At 50.3% G+C, this 24,239-nt stretch overlaps 1 protein-coding gene across 1 annotated transcript in view; it reads left to right on the top strand.

Annotated features, from left to right (window-relative positions):
* Window positions 1–24,239, top strand: part of LOC135088093 (bridge-like lipid transfer protein family member 1) — a 78,858-nt gene that overhangs the window by 50,406 nt on the left and 4,213 nt on the right. The window contains exons 56-76 of the mRNA XM_063982981.1: window positions 203–410; window positions 1,200–1,446; window positions 1,641–1,671; window positions 2,452–2,602; window positions 3,135–3,214; window positions 3,788–3,926; window positions 4,979–5,136; window positions 6,475–9,706; window positions 10,410–10,597; window positions 11,322–11,557; window positions 11,608–11,827; window positions 13,345–13,503; window positions 14,410–14,592; window positions 20,929–21,152; window positions 21,321–21,432; window positions 22,057–22,187; window positions 22,918–23,034; window positions 23,173–23,387; window positions 23,495–23,623; window positions 23,731–23,859; window positions 23,967–24,095. Coding sequence (XP_063839051.1) covers window positions 203–410; window positions 1,200–1,446; window positions 1,641–1,671; window positions 2,452–2,602; window positions 3,135–3,214; window positions 3,788–3,926; window positions 4,979–5,136; window positions 6,475–9,706; window positions 10,410–10,597; window positions 11,322–11,557; window positions 11,608–11,827; window positions 13,345–13,503; window positions 14,410–14,592; window positions 20,929–21,152; window positions 21,321–21,432; window positions 22,057–22,187; window positions 22,918–23,034; window positions 23,173–23,387; window positions 23,495–23,623; window positions 23,731–23,859; window positions 23,967–24,095 — 6,418 coding nt within the window. The remainder of the gene's footprint in view (window positions 1–202; window positions 411–1,199; window positions 1,447–1,640; window positions 1,672–2,451; window positions 2,603–3,134; window positions 3,215–3,787; window positions 3,927–4,978; window positions 5,137–6,474; window positions 9,707–10,409; window positions 10,598–11,321; window positions 11,558–11,607; window positions 11,828–13,344; window positions 13,504–14,409; window positions 14,593–20,928; window positions 21,153–21,320; window positions 21,433–22,056; window positions 22,188–22,917; window positions 23,035–23,172; window positions 23,388–23,494; window positions 23,624–23,730; window positions 23,860–23,966; window positions 24,096–24,239) is intronic.

Raw genomic sequence — 24,239 nt, 5'->3', positions numbered from 1 at the left:
CATAGTGTACTTGCGCCAAAAAATGACAATGTTTGACGTGCCGTCATTTGTTCATTTCTGTGACGGGTCTGGGTTTTTTCTATGTACTCGTATGTATTTACAAAAAAATTATGTATGTTTATATCCGTTGTCTAGTACCCATAATACAAGCTTTGCTTAGTTTGGGTTCAAGGATATTTATTTATTTGTTTTCGCCCCGCAGAAGCGGAGAGCGGGTCGCGCTCGCGCTCGGCGGAGGGCGCGTCGTACGGGCAGTACGTGTACGCGTCGTTCCCCGTGGACGTCATCGTGCACTTCCACATGCAGCCGTCCACCTTCCGCTTCTCGTGCCTGCCCGCGTCGCGCGTCGAGTGCCTGCTGCAGCTGCCCAGCCTGCAGATCGTGTTTAGCTCCAAGCGAGCCGGCGACGAGTCAGTATACACTCGTATAGGATACACGGTTTCAGTTCTGTTGTCCATTACAGAAGGACATTAGCTGGGTATACAGGGTGTTAGGTAAATGGGTATATGAGCCGACACTAGCCCATGTTAACATAGGCATATAAATGGTATGGTGAAGTCAGAAATTTGATATCATGATTTTATTTTTTTTAATTTTCATACAAAATAAATTTTATAAAATCCGATTTGTATGAAAATTAAAATAATTAAAATGAAGATATCAATTTTCTGACTTCACCATACCATTTATATGACCATGTTAACATGGGCTAGTGTCGGCTCATATACCCATTTACCTAACACCCTGTATAACGGACGATCCACAGAACACATGATTTCTGTTATGCTACTTTCCCACTACTGCACATTCTCCCTAAAGGTGAGTATAGTGAGTTCGAACAGGGTGAAACACTGTACATTACATAGAGCGGCTCGTTGTTCTGTAACAAGTAAATTCTCTAATCTATACTCACCTTAATTAGTCGCTTTGACCGCGCGAAATGCATAGACGCGTGAATACATGTGGATGGATTTGACATAGCGATTGAGCAACCAACCCACCAATGACGGTACTAAGGTCCCTGTCGCGTATTTTCATACGTCATCACGGCCACGTGAATGCCAATTCAATCTATCATTTGTCATTGCTAACATAGAGTGATACATGCATGTAAAGTAGAGTACGTCCATTTCCATTTTTTTATTTATTTAATTTGTAACCAGTTCTCAAAGAGGCAGTAACAAAAACCGTCTTTGCAGGGAAATGTCAGAACCAGCAGTAGCAATGGGCGGTCTATCCGTGACCGGCTGCCTGGCCGACTTCTCCGTGTACGTGTTCCACCCGTACGGCGGCAAGAAGTCCAGCCTGAAGGAGGCGCAGTGGTCGCCGCTGTCCGACTCCGAGCGCAAAGACTCGCTCAGCATCAACGTCGAGTTTGTCAAGTTCCATCTATCGCGGTCCAGGAAGCTAGACTTTCACTCCGATCAGGACCAGTCGAAGGCTACTGTGCGGTTTTCGAGTAAGTGCAGTTCAATTTTGTACAGTCAGCGTCTAGTTCGTGGCAGTTTGGACACCCAAAGTAGGAGGCGCAGTGGTCGCCGCTGTCCGACTCAGAACGAAAAGACTCGCTCAGCATCAACGTGGAGTTCGTCAAGTTCCATTTGTCGCGGTCCAGGAAGTTGGACTTCCATTCTGATCAGGACCAGTCGAAGGCTACTGTGCGCTTTTCGAGTAAGTGCTTTTCAATTTTGTCATCATCATCATTTCAGCCATAGGACGTCCACTGCTGAACATAGGCCTCCCCTAATGCTTTTCACGTTGATCGATTGGTAGCGGCCTGCGTCCAGCGCTTTCCTGCTACCTTTACGATGTCGTCGCTCCACCTTGTAGGTGGAAGTCCCACGCTGCGTTTTCCGTACGCGGCCTCCATTCCAGAACCTTGCTGCCCTGCCATCGGCCAATTTTGTAGTCAGCGTCAAATAGTTCGTGGCAGTTTTGACACCCAAAGTAGGAGGCGCAGTGGTCGCCGCTGTCCGACTCAGAACGCAAAGACTCGCTCAGCATCAACGTGGAGTTTGTCAAGTTCCATCTATCGCGGTCCAGGAAGCTAGACTTCCATTCGGATCAGGACCAGTCGAAGGCTACTGTGCGGTTTTCGAGTAAGTTAAAAGAGATGGTCCGAAAAAACCCAGAATCGATTGAGACTAAATGGGTATCACTTCTACTAATTTATTATTGTTTTTTAAAAACTTAAAAATCACAAGTAACCCATGACTTTTCATACAATATTTGTCAGTTTCTAACTTCTATACCCCATTTATTTTGACATTGAGTTTTCGGTGAGGTAAAATGTGCATTAAGATGAAACTTCTGATACCCATTTAGTCTTAAACGATTTTGGGTATTTGGTCTATACAAAATGGACCATGTCCTATCATCCATCATCGTACTGTGGAAGCATACAAAGTAAATGTGAAAGTTTCTCAATATATTTCTCTTTTTTCTCCGCAGCGATCGTGGACGTGGGCTCGGCGTGGTTCAAGTACGACATGCGGCGGCTGAGCGAGATCCTGGCGTTCCCGAAGGCGTGGTACCGCCGCACCATCGTGCGCCGCATGTTCCTCGGGGACCTCAGCGTCAACAACCAGCAGCCCACGCCCAGGTTTGAACTCCTCCTATGTTTTAAATAAACAACTTGAAAAAATCGGACTGCCTAAGGCAGGAATCCAATCCAAGACCCTATTGCTTGCCGGGCGTCTACTCTTCCAACTGATCTACTTAGACACTGGATGAACCCGTCGAAATTTGTCAAGTGTAATACGCTGTTACGGCCGCGGTTTATTTCATCAATGTTGGGTAGTACTACCCTTAAACATCCTCCTATGTTCTTCTGATTAATTATGTTGCGGGTCCAATGACAGTTTAACTTTTCCCCGGGACAAACTTGACCTTCATTGGTTGGGTTTTTATTGGCGGTCAAGGTGTAGATCCTGGTTACACAGGAGTCACACCGGCGGGAAAGGGAGGTGGCTATATTCCCGTCCCGTAGCCGCCGCGTAGGTGAGATATTTCATATGAAGCGATACTGTACACCGACAGGAAAAGCAGATGTTCTTATTACCAGCAGTGCAACCTGCACAACGTGTGAATTTTAAAGTGTTCGTATTTCTTGACATACTTGATTATTGTTACAGCACAAGCGCCAATGTGCCCGTATCGCCGGTGCTGCCCCAGAGAGAGAAAACAAAGACTGTAGATTCACAAAAACCCAAAGGTAAATTATAAGTAGATTTTGAACTTCATTGAAGAAAAGGTCATTCATATTCTTTAGCTTTCCTAATGATTTCCATATCGCACGGTTGGTAGCGGCCTGAATCCAGCGCCATCCTGCTAGCTTTATGAGGTCGTCGGTCCACTTTGTGGGATGGATGGCCCACGCTGCGTTTTCCGGTACGCGGCCTCCACTCCAGAACCTTGCTGCCCCATCGGCCGTCAGTTCTGCGTATTATGTGCTTTGCCCATTGTCACTTCAGCTTGCCAATCCATCGGGCTATGTCAGCGACTTTAGTTTAAACATTTTTTTAAGATTGTTATAATTTCATATAAGTGAACTACCTGTTTTTATGAGAATAAAGATTCTTCAAACCGAAGTTTTGAAGCCTTACGTAATGTAATGTAATTCCTGCTGCTGTCTTTCCCTAAGACTATCCGGGCCTTTTCAAGGCGAGAGTGAATAGGCCTTTACAGGGCAGATATGTACCATACTAGACTGCACCCCACTTAATATCAGGTGCGATTGTGGTCAAATACCTGCCTTGTTATGCATAAAAAGAAATGTTCTCCCCAGCCGACAGCCGGGCGGCTAGTGCTGGCGCGGGCGCGGGCGCGGGTGCGCCGCCGTCGTGGGAGACGCTGGTGCTGTTCGCCGTCAACTTCACGCGCCTCAACGTCCACATGAACATGGGCAACGTCATGGGCAACGTCAGGTAACGAACACCATGCTGTGTGACACGTACTCCAACGTAGTGAGTCATGGGAGTGGTACGAGGTTTGACATATTGTGTTGTGACAGAGCATGCAGATGTCCAACACTGAACCCTCCCAGCTTTGACATTGTCAGGAGGGCGCTACTATCAATACTGGATTCATCATCATCATCAACAGCCCTTTACAGTCCACTGCTGGACTATGAGCCTCCTCCACTATAGTGGAGGGTTTTGCTATAATCTCCACGCTTGGCAGGCGGGTTGGAGATCGCAGTTTAAAACTGGATTATTAGTTATAATTTTTGCCAGAATAGACAACCATATTTATGACATTTACAGAAGGGCGTAATAAGGATTGTTAGTTTTTGATTTTTGCCACTTGAGGTTTCAAAATCGCTTGACTATACAAGTCTGAAGTCTCGCTGACGTTTGACGTCACAAAAGACCCTCCCGTTCCGCTCTCATACCTCAAGCACGGACTCAGTTATGCGCTAGAATACCTGTAATCAGTTTTGGGTTTGAAACGTTACTTGACAGACATGGCGGTTTGAAACGTTACTTGACAGACATGGCGGTTACGGTCTGTTTCTCTAAACCTGCGTTTCGCCTCAGTAAATGAAGCGATTCTATTGATATTCTTTACAAACACATCCCTCGCTACCCATGCTCGCACATCTCTGGTTGAAACGCAGCCTAAGAGTAGCATTTTAATTTAGCAAGCCATTTCACCTACCTTTTCTGTCGATTCGTACACCAAATGATGATGTCATCGTCAATGAGGGTTTTCGCGAATGAATGATCCGCTAGATGGCGGGACGTGGATGTGGGATCTGACTGCTGCGTCGTGATTGGTGGATTTTGACATATCTGTCAATGTTATGTCAAAAATAACCATCATGCAGCATTTGGACCTCGCGTCTACGTATTGCCATCTGGCGGATTTTTCATTCGCGAAAACCCTCATTGCATTTGTAGGTCAATCCTTGCCGTGTATATTGAATTGCCATGCCATTGTTTGCTATTTGCTTATAATATGGTTTTGTTTCTATCAGCTGGCAGAGCCGCGACTTCCGCTGCTCCGGACGGCTCAGCATCGGCAGCAGCGGGCGCCGCAACATGCTGCTGGGCGTGGCGCTGGCCGGCTCGGCGCTGGACGCGCGCGGCGGCATCGTGGGCGGCGCCATCACGCTCGCGCACATCGACACCTACGGTGCGTCACACAGGGGCACATGGAGCTCGCTGCTCCGGGCGGCTCAGCAGCGGCAGCAGCGGGCGCCGCAACATGCTGCTGGGCGTGGCGCTGGCCGGCTCGGCGCTGGACGCGCGCGGCGGCATCGTGGGCGGCGCCATCACGCTCGCGCACATCGACACCTACGGTGCGTCACACAGGGGCACATGGAGCTCGCTGCTCCGGGCGGCTCAGCAGCGGCAGCAGCGGGCGCCGCAACATGCTGCTGGGCGTGGCGCTGGCCGGCTCGGCGCTGGACGCGCGCGGCGGCATCGTGGGCGGCGCCATCACGCTCGCGCACATCGACACCTACGGTGCGTCACACAGGGGCACATGGAGCTCGCTGCTCCGGGCGGCTCAGCAGCGGCAGCAGCGGGCGCCGCAACATGCTGCTGGGCGTGGCGCTGGCCGGCTCGGCGCTGGACGCGCGCGGCGGCATCGTGGGCGGCGCCATCACGCTCGCGCACATCGACACCTACGGTGCGTCACACAGGGGCACATGGAGCTCGCTGCTCCGGGCGGCTCAGCAGCGGCAGCAGCGGGCGCCGCAACATGCTGCTGGGCGTGGCGCTGGCCGGCTCGGCGCTGGACGCGCGCGGCGGCATCGTGGGCGGCGCCATCACGCTCGCGCACATCGACACCTACGGTGCGTCACACAGGGGCACATAGAGCTCGCGGCTACGGGTGGCTGTGCATCGGCAGCAGCAGACGTCAAAAATCACCACATTGTGTCTAAGTTTCAAGCGGCCATTCAACATGGTCTTAACCATAGCGATCGGACCAGAATAGCGCGGCAGTGACATTGGTCGGTCAAATTTGTTATTTAAAGCCCTCGTTTTAGAATTTCGTCGCGCTCGCACACTCACTGCGGCCACCCGTCGCACAGTAGCGACAGCAATATATAATTACGCGCGAGAGATAAGGATGGGTAGCTCGGGGTCATTGGACGAAATTCTACGTGCTCGGCGACTGGACTTTAGCCGGCCACCATTTGGTAAATCATGGAAGAACCGGTTACCTTGGTGATTTGGATATGTTCCAATGCAGTGTGCTGTAATGTGTGAAGATTAAACCGTCGGTTTCAGATGTACTCAAGTCCTCACAGCGCCAAAGTGTTGTGACCAGATTGTGACGATATAAGATTCTAACTTTCGCGTTCCATTTCGACTTAAATAGAAAGACACGAGTTTTAACGCGACTTTTACTATGTAATGAGTTGCATAATGTACTCACAGCTTGACGTTTCGTAGTCACAAGCAGACTGTCTGTGACTCGTGTCTATCCATTTAGATTGTGACGACGTTCTTTGTTATGTTACAGTGCACATCGAGGAGGAGCCGGGCTGCAGCCCGGGGCACGTGTGCGGCGTGCGGCTGGCGGCGCTGGAGCTGCGGCTGGAGTACATGGGCACGCCCGTGCTGCTGGCGCGCGTGTCGGCGCTGCGGGCCGCGCTGCGCGACCACTGGCACGAGCGACCACCCGCGCTCAAGTACACTCGCCTTCTCACTCGCTCCCTACGTCTGCCCGTGCGGCCGGCGGCGCTGGAGCTGCGGCTGGAGTACATGGGCACGCCCGTGCTGCTGGCGCGCGTGTCGGCGCTGCGGGCCGCGCTGCGCGACCACTGGCACGAGCGACCACCCGCGCTCAAGTACACTCGCCTTCTCACTCGCTCCCTACGTCTGCCCGTGCGGCCGGCGGCGCTGGAGCTGCGGCTGGAGTACATGGGCACGCCCGTGCTGCTGGCGCGCGTGTCGGCGCTGCGGGCCGCGCTGCGCGACCACTGGCACGAGCGACCACCCGCGCTCAAGTACACTCGCCTTCTCACTCGCTCCCTACGTCTGCCCGTGCGGCCGGCGGCGCTGGAGCTGCGGCTGGAGTACATGGGCACGCCCGTGCTGCTGGCGCGCGTGTCGGCGCTGCGGGCCGCGCTGCGCGACCACTGGCACGAGCGACCACCCGCGCTCAAGTACACTCGCCTTCTCACTCGCTCCCTACGTCTGCCCGTGCGGCCGGCGGCGCTGGAGCTGCGGCTGGAGTACATGGGCACGCCCGTGCTGCTGGCGCGCGTGTCGGCGCTGCGGGCCGCGCTGCGCGACCACTGGCACGAGCGACCACCCGCGCTCAAGTACACTCGCCTTCTCACTCGCTCCCTACGTCTGCCCGTGCGGCCGGCGGCGCTGGAGCTGCGGCTGGAGTACATGGGCACGCCCGTGCTGCTGGCGCGCGTGTCGGCGCTGCGGGCCGCGCTGCGCGACCACTGGCACGAGCGACCACCCGCGCTCAAGTACACTCGCCTTCTCACTCGCTCCCTACGTCTGCCCGTGCGGCCGGCGGCGCTGGAGCTGCGGCTGGAGTACATGGGCACGCCCGTGCTGCTGGCGCGCGTGTCGGCGCTGCGGGCCGCGCTGCGCGACCACTGGCACGAGCGACCACCCGCGCTCAAGTACACTCGCCTTCTCACTCGCTCCCTACGTCTGCCCGTGCGGCCGGCGGCGCTGGAGCTGCGGCTGGAGTACATGGGCACGCCCGTGCTGCTGGCGCGCGTGTCGGCGCTGCGGGCCGCGCTGCGCGACCACTGGCACGAGCGACCACCCGCGCTCAAGTACACTCGCCTTCTCACTCGCTCCCTACGTCTGCCCGTGCGGCCGGCGGCGCTGGAGCTGCGGCTGGAGTACATGGGCACGCCCGTGCTGCTGGCGCGCGTGTCGGCGCTGCGGGCCGCGCTGCGCGACCACTGGCACGAGCGACCACCCGCGCTCAAGTACACTCGCCTTCTCACTCGCTCCCTACGTCTGCCCGTGCGGCCGGCGGCGCTGGAGCTGCGGCTGGAGTACATGGGCACGCCCGTGCTGCTGGCGCGCGTGTCGGCGCTGCGGGCCGCGCTGCGCGACCACTGGCACGAGCGACCACCCGCGCTCAAGTACACTCGCCTTCTCACTCGCTCCCTACGTCTGCCCGTGCGGCCGGCGGCGCTGGAGCTGCGGCTGGAGTACATGGGCACGCCCGTGCTGCTGGCGCGCGTGTCGGCGCTGCGGGCCGCGCTGCGCGACCACTGGCACGAGCGACCACCCGCGCTCAAGTACACTCGCCTTCTCACTCGCTCCCTACGTCTGCCCGTGCGGCCGGCGGCGCTGGAGCTGCGGCTGGAGTACATGGGCACGCCCGTGCTGCTGGCGCGCGTGTCGGCGCTGCGGGCCGCGCTGCGCGACCACTGGCACGAGCGACCACCCGCGCTCAAGTACACTCGCCTTCTCACTCGCTCCCTACGTCTGCCCGTGCGGCCGGCGGCGCTGGAGCTGCGGCTGGAGTACATGGGCACGCCCGTGCTGCTGGCGCGCGTGTCGGCGCTGCGGGCCGCGCTGCGCGACCACTGGCACGAGCGACCACCCGCGCTCAAGTACACTCGCCTTCTCACTCGCTTCCTACGTCTGCCCGTGCGGCCGGCGGCGCTGGAGCTGCGGCTGGAGTACATGGGCACGCCCGTGCTGCTGGCGCGCGTGTCGGCGCTGCGGGCCGCGCTGCGCGACCACTGGCACGAGCGACCACCCGCGCTCAAGTACACTCGCCTTCTCACTCGCTCCCTACGTCTGCCCGTGCGGCCGGCGGCGCTGGAGCTGCGGCTGGAGTACATGGGCACGCCCGTGCTGCTGGCGCGCGTGTCGGCGCTGCGGGCCGCGCTGCGCGACCACTGGCACGAGCGACCACCCGCGCTCAAGTACACTCGCCTTCTCACTCGCTCCCTACGTCTGCCCGTGCGGCCGGCGGCGCTGGAGCTGCGGCTGGAGTACATGGGCACGCCCGTGCTGCTGGCGCGCGTGTCGGCGCTGCGGGCCGCGCTGCGCGACCACTGGCACGAGCGACCACCCGCGCTCAAGTACACTCGCCTTCTCACTCGCTCCCTACGTCTGCCCGTGCGGCCGGCGGCGCTGGAGCTGCGGCTGGAGTACATGGGCACGCCCGTGCTGCTGGCGCGCGTGTCGGCGCTGCGGGCCGCGCTGCGCGACCACTGGCACGAGCGACCACCCGCGCTCAAGTACACTCGCCTTCTCACTCGCTCCCTACGTCTGCCCGTGCGGCCGGCGGCGCTGGAGCTGCGGCTGGAGTACATGGGCACGCCCGTGCTGCTGGCGCGCGTGTCGGCGCTGCGGGCCGCGCTGCGCGACCACTGGCACGAGCGACCACCCGCGCTCAAGTACACTCGCCTTCTCACTCGCTTCCTACGTCTGCCCGTGCGGCCGGCGGCGCTGGAGCTGCGGCTGGAGTACATGGGCACGCCCGTGCTGCTGGCGCGCGTGTCGGCGCTGCGGGCCGCGCTGCGCGACCACTGGCACGAGCGACCACCCGCGCTCAAGTACACTCGCCTTCTCACTCGCTTCCTACGTCTGCCCGTGCGGCCGGCGGCGCTGGAGCTGCGGCTGGAGTACATGGGCACGCCCGTGCTGCGTATACTTGCCTTCTTACTTGCTTCCTTCCTTTTAGACTCTGCTGGACATAGGCCTCTTTTTATATTCACAACGAGAAAGCTCTTGGCCTGTATCTCACCTGATGGTAAGTGACGATCAGGCCGAAGGTGGAAGCGAGCTTCACCCGTAATCCTCAACCACGGAGGAACTGTCTATCTTATGCGGCTATCCTACCTCTAACTACCGGAACACAACAATGCTGTTAACATTGTTGTTATGGCGACACACTTAGGTAAGATGGTGGTAGCTAGCCAGGCGAACTTAGATCAAGCCCTACCACCAACCAAACCGAACAGAAAAATCTGCCCCCCTGGGAATCGAACCCGGGACCTTTGCGTCTGAAGCATGTGGTCTTACCACTAAACCACAGAGGCTTTTTAAGGCCTACGCTTAAACTTACGCGGGCGCACTATATGCGCTCATTCCCATAGCGCGTATGGATACTCAAACTATTTTGCGCTTCCGTCCGTATGCAGATACCCGCGCGAATTTCATCTGAGGCCCTTAAGGATTTCCACTAAGACTGCTCCTGCGCTGCCTGCATCCAGGTGCTTCCCGTAACCTTCATAAAATCGTCAGTCCATCTAATGGAAATCCTGCCCACACTAAATCTTTTAGGCCGTGGTCGCCACTCAAGAACTTTTTTGCCCCGACGCGACGCCCATCAACTCTACGAGTTGATTGACACTTTGGTTACTTTGGTTTTTCTTCTCATTTCTAATTCGATCATACATGATCTTATTTCTTTAGTTTGCGGCAAAGTGCTTAACTAAAAGATTCTTCCCTCCCCAGGCCAGCGATCATCCTAACCCACGGCACGCTGAGCTGGCAGCAGCTGCAGATCGTGATGAGCCGCAGCACCACGCCGGACCTGCTGAAGATGCAGCTGAAGCTCGAGGAGTTCTTCACGCAGCAGTTCAAGTCCAGCAAGCGAGTGTTCAGCTCGCTGCATCCTAACTACACCAGGACTAGGCGCGAGCGTGAGTGTTCTTTTTTGTGTAGAATAAGGCAGGTATTTGACCTTAATCGAACCTGATGTTAGGTTAGATACAGTCTAGGGTGGTACATACCTGTCCTATTAGTTCCTATTCGCTACCTTGAAGATACCAGCTCAGTAAGTGGCACTTTCTGATCGAATCGAAAATCGAATCCGTTAACGAGGCGATGTAACTACAATACAATATAATACAAAAAAACGGCCTTTGGACCGTCTTTTGACATTACAACTGTCACGTTTTGATAATTGTCTAGGGGGGACGTAGTGTCCTGGAAAGACAGCAGCAGGCAGCGAATTCCAGGCCATGAGTGTTCGCATTATAAAAGAGTTAGCCAAATTTTTAGTGCGAACTGGTAGAGCTGATGATTCTAAAAGACAGAACGGGACTATTCCCATCTCTCGTTCCCACCGCTGCACCACCTGTGTAGCCAAGATCTACAGCTGGACCGCCAATGAAAACCCATCCAGTGAAGGTCAAGTTATTTCTGGTGAAAAAGTAAAGTGACTAGAAAGACAGAAGAAAGATATTAGATAGACTATGTTTTTTTGTTTTTTTTTAAGCCCCTCGCACTAAATAGGCGCACCATAATAGTCGAGTGACGGCGTGATTCAAACTCGCGTTTCTCGGATTTCGAGCCAGCTAGTCCCAACGCCTTCACCGTTCGGCTATCGTGGCTTAAAATTTTGACCATATTGTTTCCCCACAGCTCAACCACCGACACTGACCACGGCCGCCGCGCCCGGGACCGGCGCCGGCGCCGAGCCCGCGCCGCAAGCGGAGCTGCGCCACCACCGGCACTGGCAGCGCGTCCTGCAACTAGTGTCCGGCATGCACCCCTCCACGCTGCCGGCGCCGCTGCCCGCCACCGGTACGTATTGTATTACCACCGACACTGACCACGGCCGCCGCGCCCGGCACCGGCGCCGGCGCCGAGCCCGCGCCGCAAGCGGAGCTGCGCCACCACCGGCACTGGCAGCGCGTCCTGCAACTAGTGTCCGGCATGCATCCTTCTACGCTGCCGGCGCCGCTGCCCGCCACCGGTACGTATTGTATTACCACCGACACTGACCACGGCCGCCGCGCCCGGCACCGGCGCCGGCGCCGAGCCCGCGCCGCAAGCGGAGCTGCGCCACCACCGGCACTGGCAGCGCGTCCTGCAACTAGTGTCCGGCATGCATCCTTCTACGCTGCCGGCGCCGCTGCCCGCCACCGGTACGTATTGTATTACCACCGACACTGACCACGGCCGCCGCTCCCGGCACCGGCGCCGGCGCCGAGCCCGCGCCGCAAGCGGAGCTGCGCCACCACCGGCACTGGCAGCGCGTCCTACAACTAGTGTCCGGCATGCATCCCTCCACGCTGCCGGCGCCGCTGCCCGCCACCGGTATGTAATGTATACTTCTTGCAACTCACAAAGGCGAGTGAGCTTCACTTGTGTGTGTACGTGTATATGCACATAACGATAGTGTAATGTCTGTCAAAACATTTGAAAAACGAACAGTAGCGAGCCACCACGCATGTAAAGCTCACTCGCCTTCGTGAATTGCAACAACTATAACTCGTACGAGTATGAGCTACAATGGCGGCAATGGTGCTGCATATTGCAAGCCTCTTAACGAGAGACGAAATTACCCAATAAAACGCCTAGCGGTATTCGAAGCTATCACCAATCACCATGATGCCGTCACACTCGTACAACGATTAACTGTCAGTTTTTTTTATTATATCCTAAGCAACCAGGCCAGGATTCGTGCCATGACAAAATCTTATCGACGATTTGAGACGACAAATGCTTATCGTGCGAATCGATTAAATGCCTCAATAAAAGTTTTGTACCGCGTATCCTAGGCCTGCCTACAAGTAGGTTCCCGCAATGAAGAATGTTCACTAATTTTGTTCTTTAGCTTTCTGTATTCTCTGTTAAAAATAAAAAATAAACGTGAAAGAATTATTTCGATACGTCAATTAGTTTCCAAGATATTGAAATTTAAAGGTGCGGGCGGTGGCCGGCCCGCCATTTTCTGCGCGTGACGTCATATTACAGTGACTGGATCAAATTTGTATGGGTGGAATCTTGCAAGCTGAATTAAGACCCACTTCCGGAAAACCGATTAAGCTGAAATTTCGCATACACATGTAATTTGGATGACCATGCAATATTATGATGACATGGAGCTGATCTGATGATGGAGCTGGAAGGTGGCCATAGGAACTCCATTATAAAACGACTTAGCTCCATCGAGTTTGGGCTCGTTCGTTTTGTATTGACGAGTACTTCAATTCTAAATAGTAATCAGGGTCTGATGATGGAGCTGGAAGGTACTTCGCAATAAAACGACACAATCGCATCAAGTTTGGGTTTGGTTCAATTTTAAGTTCTGTGATGGGTCTGGGTGTTAATATGTATGTATTTACAAAAAAAAATGTATTTAAGTATGTTTAAATCCGTTGTCTAGTGAGCGGACACTGTGAATGTACGTCACGCGGGGTCACGTGACCGTCGGCGGCACTCGATATTTAAGCGAACTTTGATTGCCTATAAAATCATAACTACTTGATATTTTTGAATGAAATAAAAACCAATGTATTTGTATAATGTTAAAGCTTAACCGTTACAAACGTTTCAAGTGATTTTGCATACCTAGTAACATTCTCAATTTTGACTGACGTGTAACTTACCCGTTTAGTAAGTCAATTTATTTGTATGTTGAACTGTATTCCTCCTCCAGGCACGGTGCTGGGCGGCACGATGGAGTTGCACGGCACCAACGTGTCGCTGGCGTGCTTCCACGGCAACAGCTTCAAGGCCAAGTCCTGGGCGCTGTTCAGCCTCAAGGACCCTTGCATCAGCTTCGCTACGGAAGCGCAGCAGATTGCGGACGAGGAAGGTTAGTACAAGTGTCACACAATACTGCGTCTTTTGGCGTAGTTATACTGTGCGGGAGATTGATTGAGACAGTGTAAACACACAGTTCAGTTCATTTACCGTAGGGCGCCCATACTTCGGAATGCGTGTTCGCGCTTCTGTTTAATCAATATCTCGCATAGTGTAACTGCGCCATTTGAATTAGCTTCATAGCTTGTCACTAAACTGAACTAGCTTGTTGCCAATAGGAGTTATTGAAGATGACGGTTCTGATGTCAAATTACTAGCTTTACAAAAGCTATATTGTGATCTGTTCGAGGACAGGATGATAGAAAAAGAGGACAGGTGCATCCACAACGCTCCGTGTGTAACGCAACTTTATTTATGACTTGCGTACATTAATTAATCCAGTTTGGAATCCTCCTCATTCATGTCCAACGGGCAACTGGTAGGCAAGGTACTCACCTGCCATGTAGCACGTAACGTAGCATGTAACGTAACCAACCTTCAAGTAAGTACGGCTCGTCCACGGTCATCGCGTATCTGGCTGCGAGCTCCTGGATCTTACTGCGAGCCGCCTTTGTGCTCGCAGTGATACCGTCACTCGGCGGCTCGCTACGATCTCGGCGGATCGCTGCGAGAACCACGCGCGGGCTCATGCCTATGTACTCGCTTGATACAGTATCTGATACAATACATGCTACACGGCTAGATGAGTACCCTGCTGTAGAATCACTCGGGTCGCGATCTCTGCGATCGGTTGGCAGGCGATCAGCGGTTCTTACCAAGTTCATGTGCGACAGTCGCAACGTGAGTTTGGCTTTGGAAATTATACACCGAGCGCGGGTGGAAACCGCTTCATAAGTTCTGAGCCTCAGTACTAAAAATTGTCTTAAATGTGGTAAAATATTATTATGCGCATGCGCAGGTGAACTGGACGTGCACGTGGTGCAGAGCCTGACGGCGAGCCTGGGGTCGGGCGGCGGCGGCGCGGGCGGCCACCAGTCCATGGCCACGGTGTGCCGCATGACGCGCGCGCTGCTGTTCCCGCCGCAGTTCAAGACGCTGCGCGAATGGTTCCATTACGCCTTCGCCAACAGCGAGATCGACGGTATGTATTTATTTATTGTTTTCTGATGTTTTTTTGGTTTTTCTGGCACGAGGTAACGTTGTTCAGGTCCGTTTTGATGACCTAGAACTAATAAATTAAATTGTAAGGTTGCATACCAAACTCATTGGTCGCGCGCCTGGCCGGTTAGAAAATACTTTTTACTTTTTTGCGTTTTTTCATCGATTGTCACTTTTCTCTTTTGTCTTGAATTTTCTACCAAAACGAAATGTAATTTATTTTATTTTGAAGCAATCATGGACCTATAAAAAAAGGCGGACGGAACTCGCGCTACAACAAAACTGTGACGCAAAATTTTGGCGTTTGTCTATTGTGTGAGTGAATTTAGGGATGCCATGTTAGCCAAAACATTTTACCCATTTATTTTAAGAAAAACATAGATCGGCAGATGTTACTTGGAAATGTAGACAGAATTATTCCGTGCCATTTTAAAAGGATGAAAGGTGAATGCGTTGAGGTAGGCGCGAAATTTTCAATGTTCAAATTTTCTTACATTGTTTGCAAGTCAGTGTGTCAGGGTATGTACGTACATACATAATGTTGATCAAAAATGATTCACGCAGTTACAAATTACGAATCTTGTGTACATTATAATCATAATCTTATGCATCATCAATATATTATTATTATCTCTGATAGATTTTTTTAAACATACAACCTGACACTGACTTGCTATCAATGTAAGAAAATTTGAATTTCGCAGTTCCAAATTTTTGGGAAGGATCAAATTTGCCTATGAAAATATATCCCATTAAAACACAATTATTATGATAAATTATTTTATTTCCATATGCGTAATAAATAACTGAAAAGTCCTAAAATTATTATTAATTTCCCATATTTCGAGTAATTTTCCCACGTAAATAACTGAGAACACTGGTCTTTGACGTATTATTTTTTCGAGTGAATGACGTTTGATTTCAATTAATTTCAATATTTTAATGTCGGGAAATAAGTGATTGGATTATTATTTTGCCTGTGAAATGTGATTCCTTAATTTTTGTTTGTTCGAACAGAACGGTTTTTACACAATTTCATCACACAAGACATGTCGTATTCGTATTGTTTTTTCGCCGCCTAAATGTGTCAACTGTGTGAAGTTTGCACTCGAAGTGGTGTATCAGGGTGTGAATGTGTGCGTGCCGGCCTGTACGTACAGGCAAGCTGGTGTATCCTAATGTCACAGTATTTTGTTGATGAGAATCCGTCCGACTTTTTTTATAGGTCCATGGAAGCAATATAATTTTACATTTTACATTTATCAAAGCCTTTCAATTAATAAATATCCCTCGTAGTGAAAGACGTAAATTTCGTTCATGGTCCTACGAGTCGGATTGGCTTTGAAAGTGGTAGGGAAGTTTCGGTAGTCCATTGTGGAATACCGCCTGTACGTAATAACTGGATAGCAAGCTGCTATTTCGGAGTCCACACAGCAGTGGAAGGGTCTGTTCTCTGGATGGAGACTGGATAATAAACGTACGGGAGGAGCAGTTAAGTCGTTGGCAGCGGTTGGCGGCAGCCAAGGAGCGCTAGGGAGCGCTAAATTCGAACGAGCAAAGCGAGCGTGAGTAAGAAGTACGCGCCTAGGAGCGATGATGGTGCACGTAATATCATCTCCAAGTGTGTGTTGTGAGAGTGCAATCGTGAGTAGTTTAAACATTATTTACTTTGAAACGGAAAGAAGATTGAAAACTAACATTGAACATTTACATTACTAACGTTGCATTTTTTCATGTTTACTTGTTTTTTGTTTTATTAGCTGTATATTTTGCTGCTGTGCGTTTGTATTTTTGTATTTTTATTTTACTTGTTGTGTATATTGTTGATTTTATTTGTCAACTATGGAACCATTAGCTAAGGTTCAAGAGGCCACTAAGGCTGCAATCGAAAGAGCTTTTACTAATTTCAAAAAATGTCCAAAAGACAGGTTAAGTCAAGCTTATCTTGAAACTAGGTTGGAGACATTAGAACAGCACTGGGCAGTCTTTTTTAAAACTCAACAAGAGATTGTCAGTAGCATTGACGAGGATGAACTGCAAGAGTCTGATTATTACAAAGACAATTTGTTTGACGAGGTAGAGGAATTGTACATGGACTACAAGTCACATATTAAAGAGAAATTAAACATGTTAGTTTCATTGCCTACTTTCAAATCACATAAAGAATCAGCTCCGCAAACAACGCAGTTCAAATTACCTGAAATTAAAATACCCACGTTTTCAGGTAGGTACCTAGAGTGGCAAACTTTCAGAGATTTGTTCTTAGGACTGGTCCATAATAATCATAATTTAGATTCAGCACAAAAATTATACTACTTGAAAGCTTATCTTGTGGGAGATGCTGCTCAACTCTTAAGAAATATTTCAGTTACAGCTGAAAACTACTTGAGCAGCTGGGAAAAGCTTGAGAGTATGTATAATAATAAAAAATATTTAGCTAACAATATACTAAAACGGTTGTTCAATCAAAAATGTCTAAACACAGAATCGGCTCAGGAAATTAAACAATTATTAAGCACAACTTCTGATTGTTTAGAATCCATGAAAAACTTAGGGGTAGATATCTCCTCTTGGGATATATTTATCATACATTTAATCGGCGGAAAACTCGATAAAGAAACTAAAAAGGCATGGGAGTTAAATGTTTCATCAGTCGGAACTGATGAATTGCCAACTTATGATCAGTTTTCTCAGTTTTTAACGAGCCGATTCCGTTGTTTAGAAAACTTACAAGACAGGACCAGTTCTGATAGGGCTGTAAGTAAAAGCTCACATTCGTATCATGCACAAAATAATACTTATAGTATAACTTGCAGTTATTGTAACGATAGCCATAAAATTACAAAGTGTAAAAAGTTTGCACAGGAAAGTAACGAAGCTCGCCGGTGTTTTGCTCAGGAGAAAGGTTTGTGTTTTATTTGTTTATACAATAATCACCCTGCCAAGGCTTGCAAAACTACTTTCAGATGCCATATTTGCAAAAAGCGTCATAATACATTGTTGCATCCCAGCGATTTATCGCAATCTATGGGGGATAACTCGACGAAGGGCGTCAATTCTGCCATGCGGGCGGAAGGTTTATCGGCTAATTCAAGCACAAAGGTAGGAAATCTTGATGATAAAGTTGTGTCATGTTTATCGACTGGAAATTGTAAAGAAACTGTTCTGTTACCAACAGCATTGGTTAAAGCCAAGTCGAGGGATGGCACTTACCGTGATATGCGAGCTTTGTTAGACCAAGGTTCGCAAGGCTCTTTTATAACTGAATCAATGGTTCAGTACTTAGGACTAAAGAAAAACTTTAGTAAACACACTGTGACAGGTGTAGGGGGAGACAATACTTTGTTGTCTAAATCATACGTGACTTTACACTTAAAGTCGAGGTTTGATCCAACTTTCAACATGCAGATTAACGTTTACGTTTTAAAGGCAATAACATCTCTACTTCCATCAGTAGAAGCATGCCCTGTAGATTTGTTAGGGTTGTCAATAGGAGACCTTGCTGATCCGGAATATTATAAGCCAAATAAAATTGACGTTCTGCTAGGTGCTGAAGTATACAGCCAAGTAGTTAGAGCAGGTATCGAACGCAGTGCATCTAGCCGGGTGTTAGCACAAGAAACGACTTTTGGCTGGATACTGTCTGGACTCGTTGAAGCAGATTTCCATTCATTTACTAACACTACAGTTATGCATGTAAGTATGGAGAATGATGACATGTTGAAGAAATTCTGGGAGCTTGAAGGAGAACCTTGTGTGGCCAAAAAGATGTTGTCTGAAGAAGAGGTAAAATGCGAACAGTTATTCGTAGCCACCACACGACGTGATGAAAGTGGTCGTTATGTAGTCAGACTGCCGTTCAAGGATGATATTCGAAGCTGTGCAGAAGGTGGATCTAAACAAATAGCTGAAAAGAGATTTAAGGGTTTGGAATCTAAACTGTTAAAGAACATTAAATTGAAAATTGACTATAGTCAAGTGATGCATGAATATACAGAATTGAACCACACGGTAAAGGTAACGAAGCAGGAAGTTAATAAAACAAGTTTATACTTACCCCATCATGCTGTAATCCGCGAAGACAGAGCAACGACAAAGGTTCGTGTCGTATTCGATGCATCCTGCAAAGGTAGTAATGGAATATCTTTGAATGATAACTTGATGGTAGGGCCTACCCTGCAAGCGGATCTTCGACACATCGTTATGCGTTGGAGAAAACATCTTATCTGCATAGTAGCCGACATTGTAAAGATGTATCGACAGGTGCTCGTAGACAGAGAAGATACGTCTTTTCAACGTATACTGTGGAGAGATAATCCTGAAAAGGAAATCGAAGAGCACGAACTCCTAACGGTTACATTTGGAACCGCTTGCGCGCCATTTTTAGCAGTTCGCGCGTTGCAGCAAGTAGCGTACGATGAAGCTCAGGAATCTCCAAGGATAAAGGAAATCATTCTGAATGATTTCTATATGGATGACCTCATGACAGGAACTGAAAATGTAGATGATGGTTATTCAATTTACAGTGAAATAAAAGCTAAATTAGCGAAGGGTGGCTTTCAGTTACAAAAATGGATAAGTAATAGTATAGAATCACTACATAAAATAAAGGAAGATGTAAGAGACAAAGATGAAGGTATCAAGATAGAAATGGATGCAAATATAACAAAAATCTTGGGACTTACCTGGGATCCACGTACTGATTCCTTTCAGTACTCGGTTGATCTTGCTGCTCTAATAGAACCTGTAACAAAAAGAAGAGTTTTATCTGATATAAGTAGACTATTTGATCCGCTAGGCTGGCTGGCTCCAAGCATCATTGTAGCAAAAACGATGTTTCAACAACTATGGTTGGCTGGTATTGACTGGGATGAAGAGCTGCCAAGCGAATTATTAAGCAAATGGTGTACTTACCGTGATAGTTTGAGTGCATTGAAGAATGTGAAAATCCTGCGCTGGTTATACACAAAAACTTCTGATAAACAAGTCCAAATCAATGGTTTCGGATGTGTCAAAAACAGGTTATGCAGCTGTAGTGTATATTAGGAAAAAGATGCCGAAGGTAACTAAATAAACTGGGTGACGTGAATTTTGATCAAAGTAGATGGCATGTCTCCTGGCAGGTGGTTGTTGGCTTGTTGGGTAGAGTCGAGCAGAAATATCCTGGCCCTGATCAGATCACCCGAGTGGTTACTGTTCTCACACAAAATTATTTGATCAAAAGACCTGTGTCCAAAATTTGTGTGCTTCCATTAGCGGAATAATTAATTATTGTAATTTTAAGTTGAAATGTAAATATGATGTGTATGTTAAAATAACTTTAATTCTTATGATTGATATTTTGTTGTAGCAATCTTCACAAAACTTTGTATAGTTGAAGTTAAATTTTTATTATTAATTTTTTAATCAGAATGAGTAAGTATGTTTTAGTTAAGAGTATGTGCTACGTAAACTATTTAGTAGTATTTGTTACTATTATGCCCGCTGAAGGCAAGGAAGTTTATTTTGGTTAAGCTTATCGTGTACATAGTTAACTTTAACTTTGAATTGTATAGTATGGATTAGAATTTTGTTTGTTTCTTGTTTGTTTAACAAAGTAAGTAAAGGACATTCTGGAATTATGTCCTTTAGCGGGCGGAAATGTTCAGGTCCGTTTTGATGACCTAGAACTAATAAATTAAATTGTAAGGTTGCATACCAAACTCATTGGTCGCGCGCCTGGCCGGTTAGAAAATACTTTTTACTTTTTTGCGTTTTTTCATCGATTGTCACTTTTCTCTTTTGTCTTGAATTTTCTACCAAAACGAAATGTAATTTATTTTATTTGAAGCAATATAATTTTACATTTTACATTTAACAAAGCCTTTCAATTAATAAATATCCCTCGTAGTGAAAGACGTAAATTTCGTTCAAACGTCGCAGCGATACGTCGTCTTATTCTGAGGCTGCATGGAATCACCTACGAAATCATACCCTTAAAATTAAAAATATTTAAAAATTTTAAGCATCGAAGCAAAGGGAATTGCCTAACGCGTAACGGTCTAAATCCTTGAAAGAATCAGCAATTTACAGTTTCTGCAGTTTACTATAACAAATTCCTTGCTCTTCTTTTTGCATGTTATTTCAGATACTTTTAATATTTAGATATTAGGCAGTGATGCTAATAAGTTTTTGCCTTAGTACACATTCAGATAATGAGCGTTCTGCGCGCGTTAGCATGTGTACTCCGAGAATGAAATTCATGTAGTTGTAAACGCGCGTTGAACGCTCATCATCTGAACGTGGCTTTATTTAAAACCAAAAAATATTCATTTGGCAGCAATCGAGCTGTTCCCATCCTTGGAGCGCGAAACGGGCGGCGGTGGCGGCGGCGGCGGCTCCGGCAGCGTGGAGCGTGATCGCGAGCGCGATCGCGAGCGGGAGCGCGAGCGCAAGCCGGGCGGCGACGCGCACGTGCGCGAGGTGATCTTCGCGCTGCCCGCGCTGCAGCTGCACCTGCGCACGCAGCACCTGCAGCGCCCGCGCCCGCCCAGCGAGCACGGTACACACTAACTGTACACACTATACGAGCGCGAGCCGGGCGGCGACGCGCACGTGCGCGAGGTGATCTTCGCGCTGCCCGCGCTGCAGCTGCACCTGCGCACGCAGCACCTGCAGCGCCCGCGCCCGCCCAGCGAGCACGGTACACACTAACTGTACACACTATACGAGCGCGAGCCGGGCGGCGACGCGCACGTGCGCGAGGTGATCTTCGCGCTGCCCGCGCTGCAGCTGCACCTGCGCACGCAGCACCTGCAGCGCCCGCGCCCGCCCAGCGAGCACGGTACACACTAACACCACACTTTTTATGCGGAACAAAACAGATATTACACTTCAATCATACCTGATTTTATATGAGATACAGGATAGTACATACAAACGAAATACAAAAATGAGTAGGTCATCTTCATAGAAACGCACGGGCGTCACAGTCGTGGTTGCGCCGAATTTTGTCAGTGTGTGCGTGCGCGCCGCATACGTATATTGGCGCGCTCACATACAAACCGCGCTCGGTGCGTTTCTATGAAGATGATCTACTCATTTGTATTTACTCTGGTACATATAACGCTTTACATTATTATACGTGTATTACAAATAAATAAAAATAAAATAAAAATTCTTATTGCTATGAACGCACGTGGAAACTAACGACACGTATCTCATACAAATGTCGTGCTTTTCCATGTTAAGCCCCCTGATCGGGCCATTGTGCGTACACATGATTATGTGCATTAATGTGAATACAACTGTCACATTACGGTAGAAAATACTTCGCCGCGAGGTACGTATCAGTTGTCAAAAAATATCCGGCTCGAAGAATCAAGGTCACATTAATAAACAAATTGTATTCTGATTTCTGATAACCATTATTTTAACCATTTAATTTTTTTTTCTGTTTTCGTTATAGATGAGAAGCCGGTAGTAGAATGCAGTTTCATCACGGAGTTCGAAGACCACATCTTCGTGTCGGTGGACGCCGAGGCGTTCCTGTTCCTCCACGATCTCATATCTTCATACATCAAGGAGAAGGATAGACTGGTGAGTGACATTATTGTTTAGTTATTTCATTGATCATAATCTATATAAATAAAAATGAATTGATGTTCGTTAGTCTGATTATAACTCGAGAACGGCTGGGCCGATTGAGCTGATTTTGGTTTTAAAATGTTTGTCGTAGTCCAGGGTAGGTCTAAACGGTGAGCAAATACGCGCGCGATATTGTTTTTCTGTGACAGACAAAATTCCACGCGGGCGAAGCCGCGGGCGGAAAGCTAGTAATGAATAAAAGTATTTTTTATATGCTTTCGATATGATTGTGTTATAGTTCTAGCGCTAACTCAAGCACTGTCAGATAGTGCTTGAGATATGGGAGCGGCACGGGAGATGGGAGCATTGACATAATATTACGACGTGACAGAGCATATAAATCTGTGGTTTCGCTAATGTCAAACGTCTGTAATACAGACACCCTTCTGTGCCGCTTCTATACCTCAGGCACTTCCTGAATTTAGCGCTACTAGAGCTATAATTCTCGTGTTGGCGCAAAACAATGATTTCCAGTGAACGTATGGAAGTTAAATATTTTTTTGCAAACACTTCACAACATTGCTAATCTAATGGAGGACGGTGTGTTATGTCACGGTGTGAACTGTCCTCTTCATCTCAATAATTTGCTTATCAACAGTAAATGTATAGGAAAATCAATACAAAATGAATGTCTCTCTCACTCTCCCAGTGAATTTGATTAAAAACGCTTGGTTTTGTGTAGATGCCGGGCGGCGCGCGCGCGGCTTGGGGCGAGAACGCGGCGCGGCGCGCGGAGGGCCCGCCGCAGGACTACCGCGACTACCGCTGCGTCACCTGGCACCTCGAGCCCACCGTGCGGTGAGTCGCACACTACCTTAGTGCTCAGATGCCGCGTGGGGCGAGGGCGCGCGGAGGGCCCGCCGCAGGACTACCGCGACTACCGCTGCGTCACCTGGCACCTCGAGCCCACCGTGCGGTGAGTCGCACACTACCTTAGTGCTCAGATGCCGCGTGGGGCGAGGGCGCGCGGAGGGCCCGCCGCAGGACTACCGCGACTACCGCTGCGTCACCTGGCACCTCGAGCCCACCGTGCGGTGAGTCGCACACTACCTTAGTGCTCAGATGCCGCGTGGGGCGAGGGCGCGCGGAGGGCCCGCCGCAGGACTACCGCGACTACCGCTGCGTCACCTGGCACCTCGAGCCCACCGTGCGGTGAGTCGCACACTACCTTAGTGCTCAGATGCCGCGTGGGGCGAGGGCGCGCGGAGGGCCCGCCGCAGGACTACCGCGACTACCGCTGCGTCACCTGGCACCTCGAGCCCACCGTGCGGTGAGTCGCACACTACCTTAGTGCTCAGATGCCGCGTGGGGCGAGGGCGCGCGGAGGGCCCGCCGCAGGACTACCGCGACTACCGCTGCGTCACCTGGCACCTCGAGCCCACCGTGCGGTGAGTCGCACACTACCTTAGTGCTCAGATGCCGCGTGGGGCGAGGGCGCGCGGAGGGCCCGCCGCAGGACTACCGCGACTACCGCTGCGTCACCTGGCACCTCGAGCCCACCGTGCGGTGAGTCGCACACTACCTTAGTGCTCAGATGCCGCGTGGGGCGAGGGCGCGCGGAGGGCCCGCCGCAGGACTACCGCGACTACCGCTGCGTCACCTGGCACCTCGAGCCCACCGTGCGGTGAGTCGCACACTACCTTAGTGCTCAGATGCCGCGTGGGGCGAGGGCGCGCGGAGGGCCCGCCGCAGGACTACCGCGACTACCGCTGCGTCACCTGGCACCTCGAGCCCACCGTGCGGTGAGTCGCACACTACCTTAGTGCTCAGATGCCGCGTGGGGCGAGGGCGCGCGGAGGGCCCGCCGCAGGACTACCGCGACTACCGCTGCGTCACCTGGCACCTCGAGCCCACCGTGCGGTGAGTCGCACACTACCTTAGTGCTCAGATGCCGAAGATGAGGAGACGACGGAACCAGTTTAACTATTAATTTTAAGAATAGGCTAAAGCCTGGTCCGTGAGCACGTAGAATCCCGTCCAATGACCCTGCTGTCGCGACTGTGC

This window comes from Ostrinia nubilalis, chromosome 3, assembly GCF_963855985.1.
Source record: "Ostrinia nubilalis chromosome 3, ilOstNubi1.1, whole genome shotgun sequence".
NCBI classification, from domain to species: Eukaryota; Metazoa; Arthropoda; class Insecta; order Lepidoptera; family Crambidae; genus Ostrinia; species Ostrinia nubilalis.
Note: the sequence above shows the minus strand (reverse complement) of the source record. Positions and strands in the feature narration are given on the sequence as shown.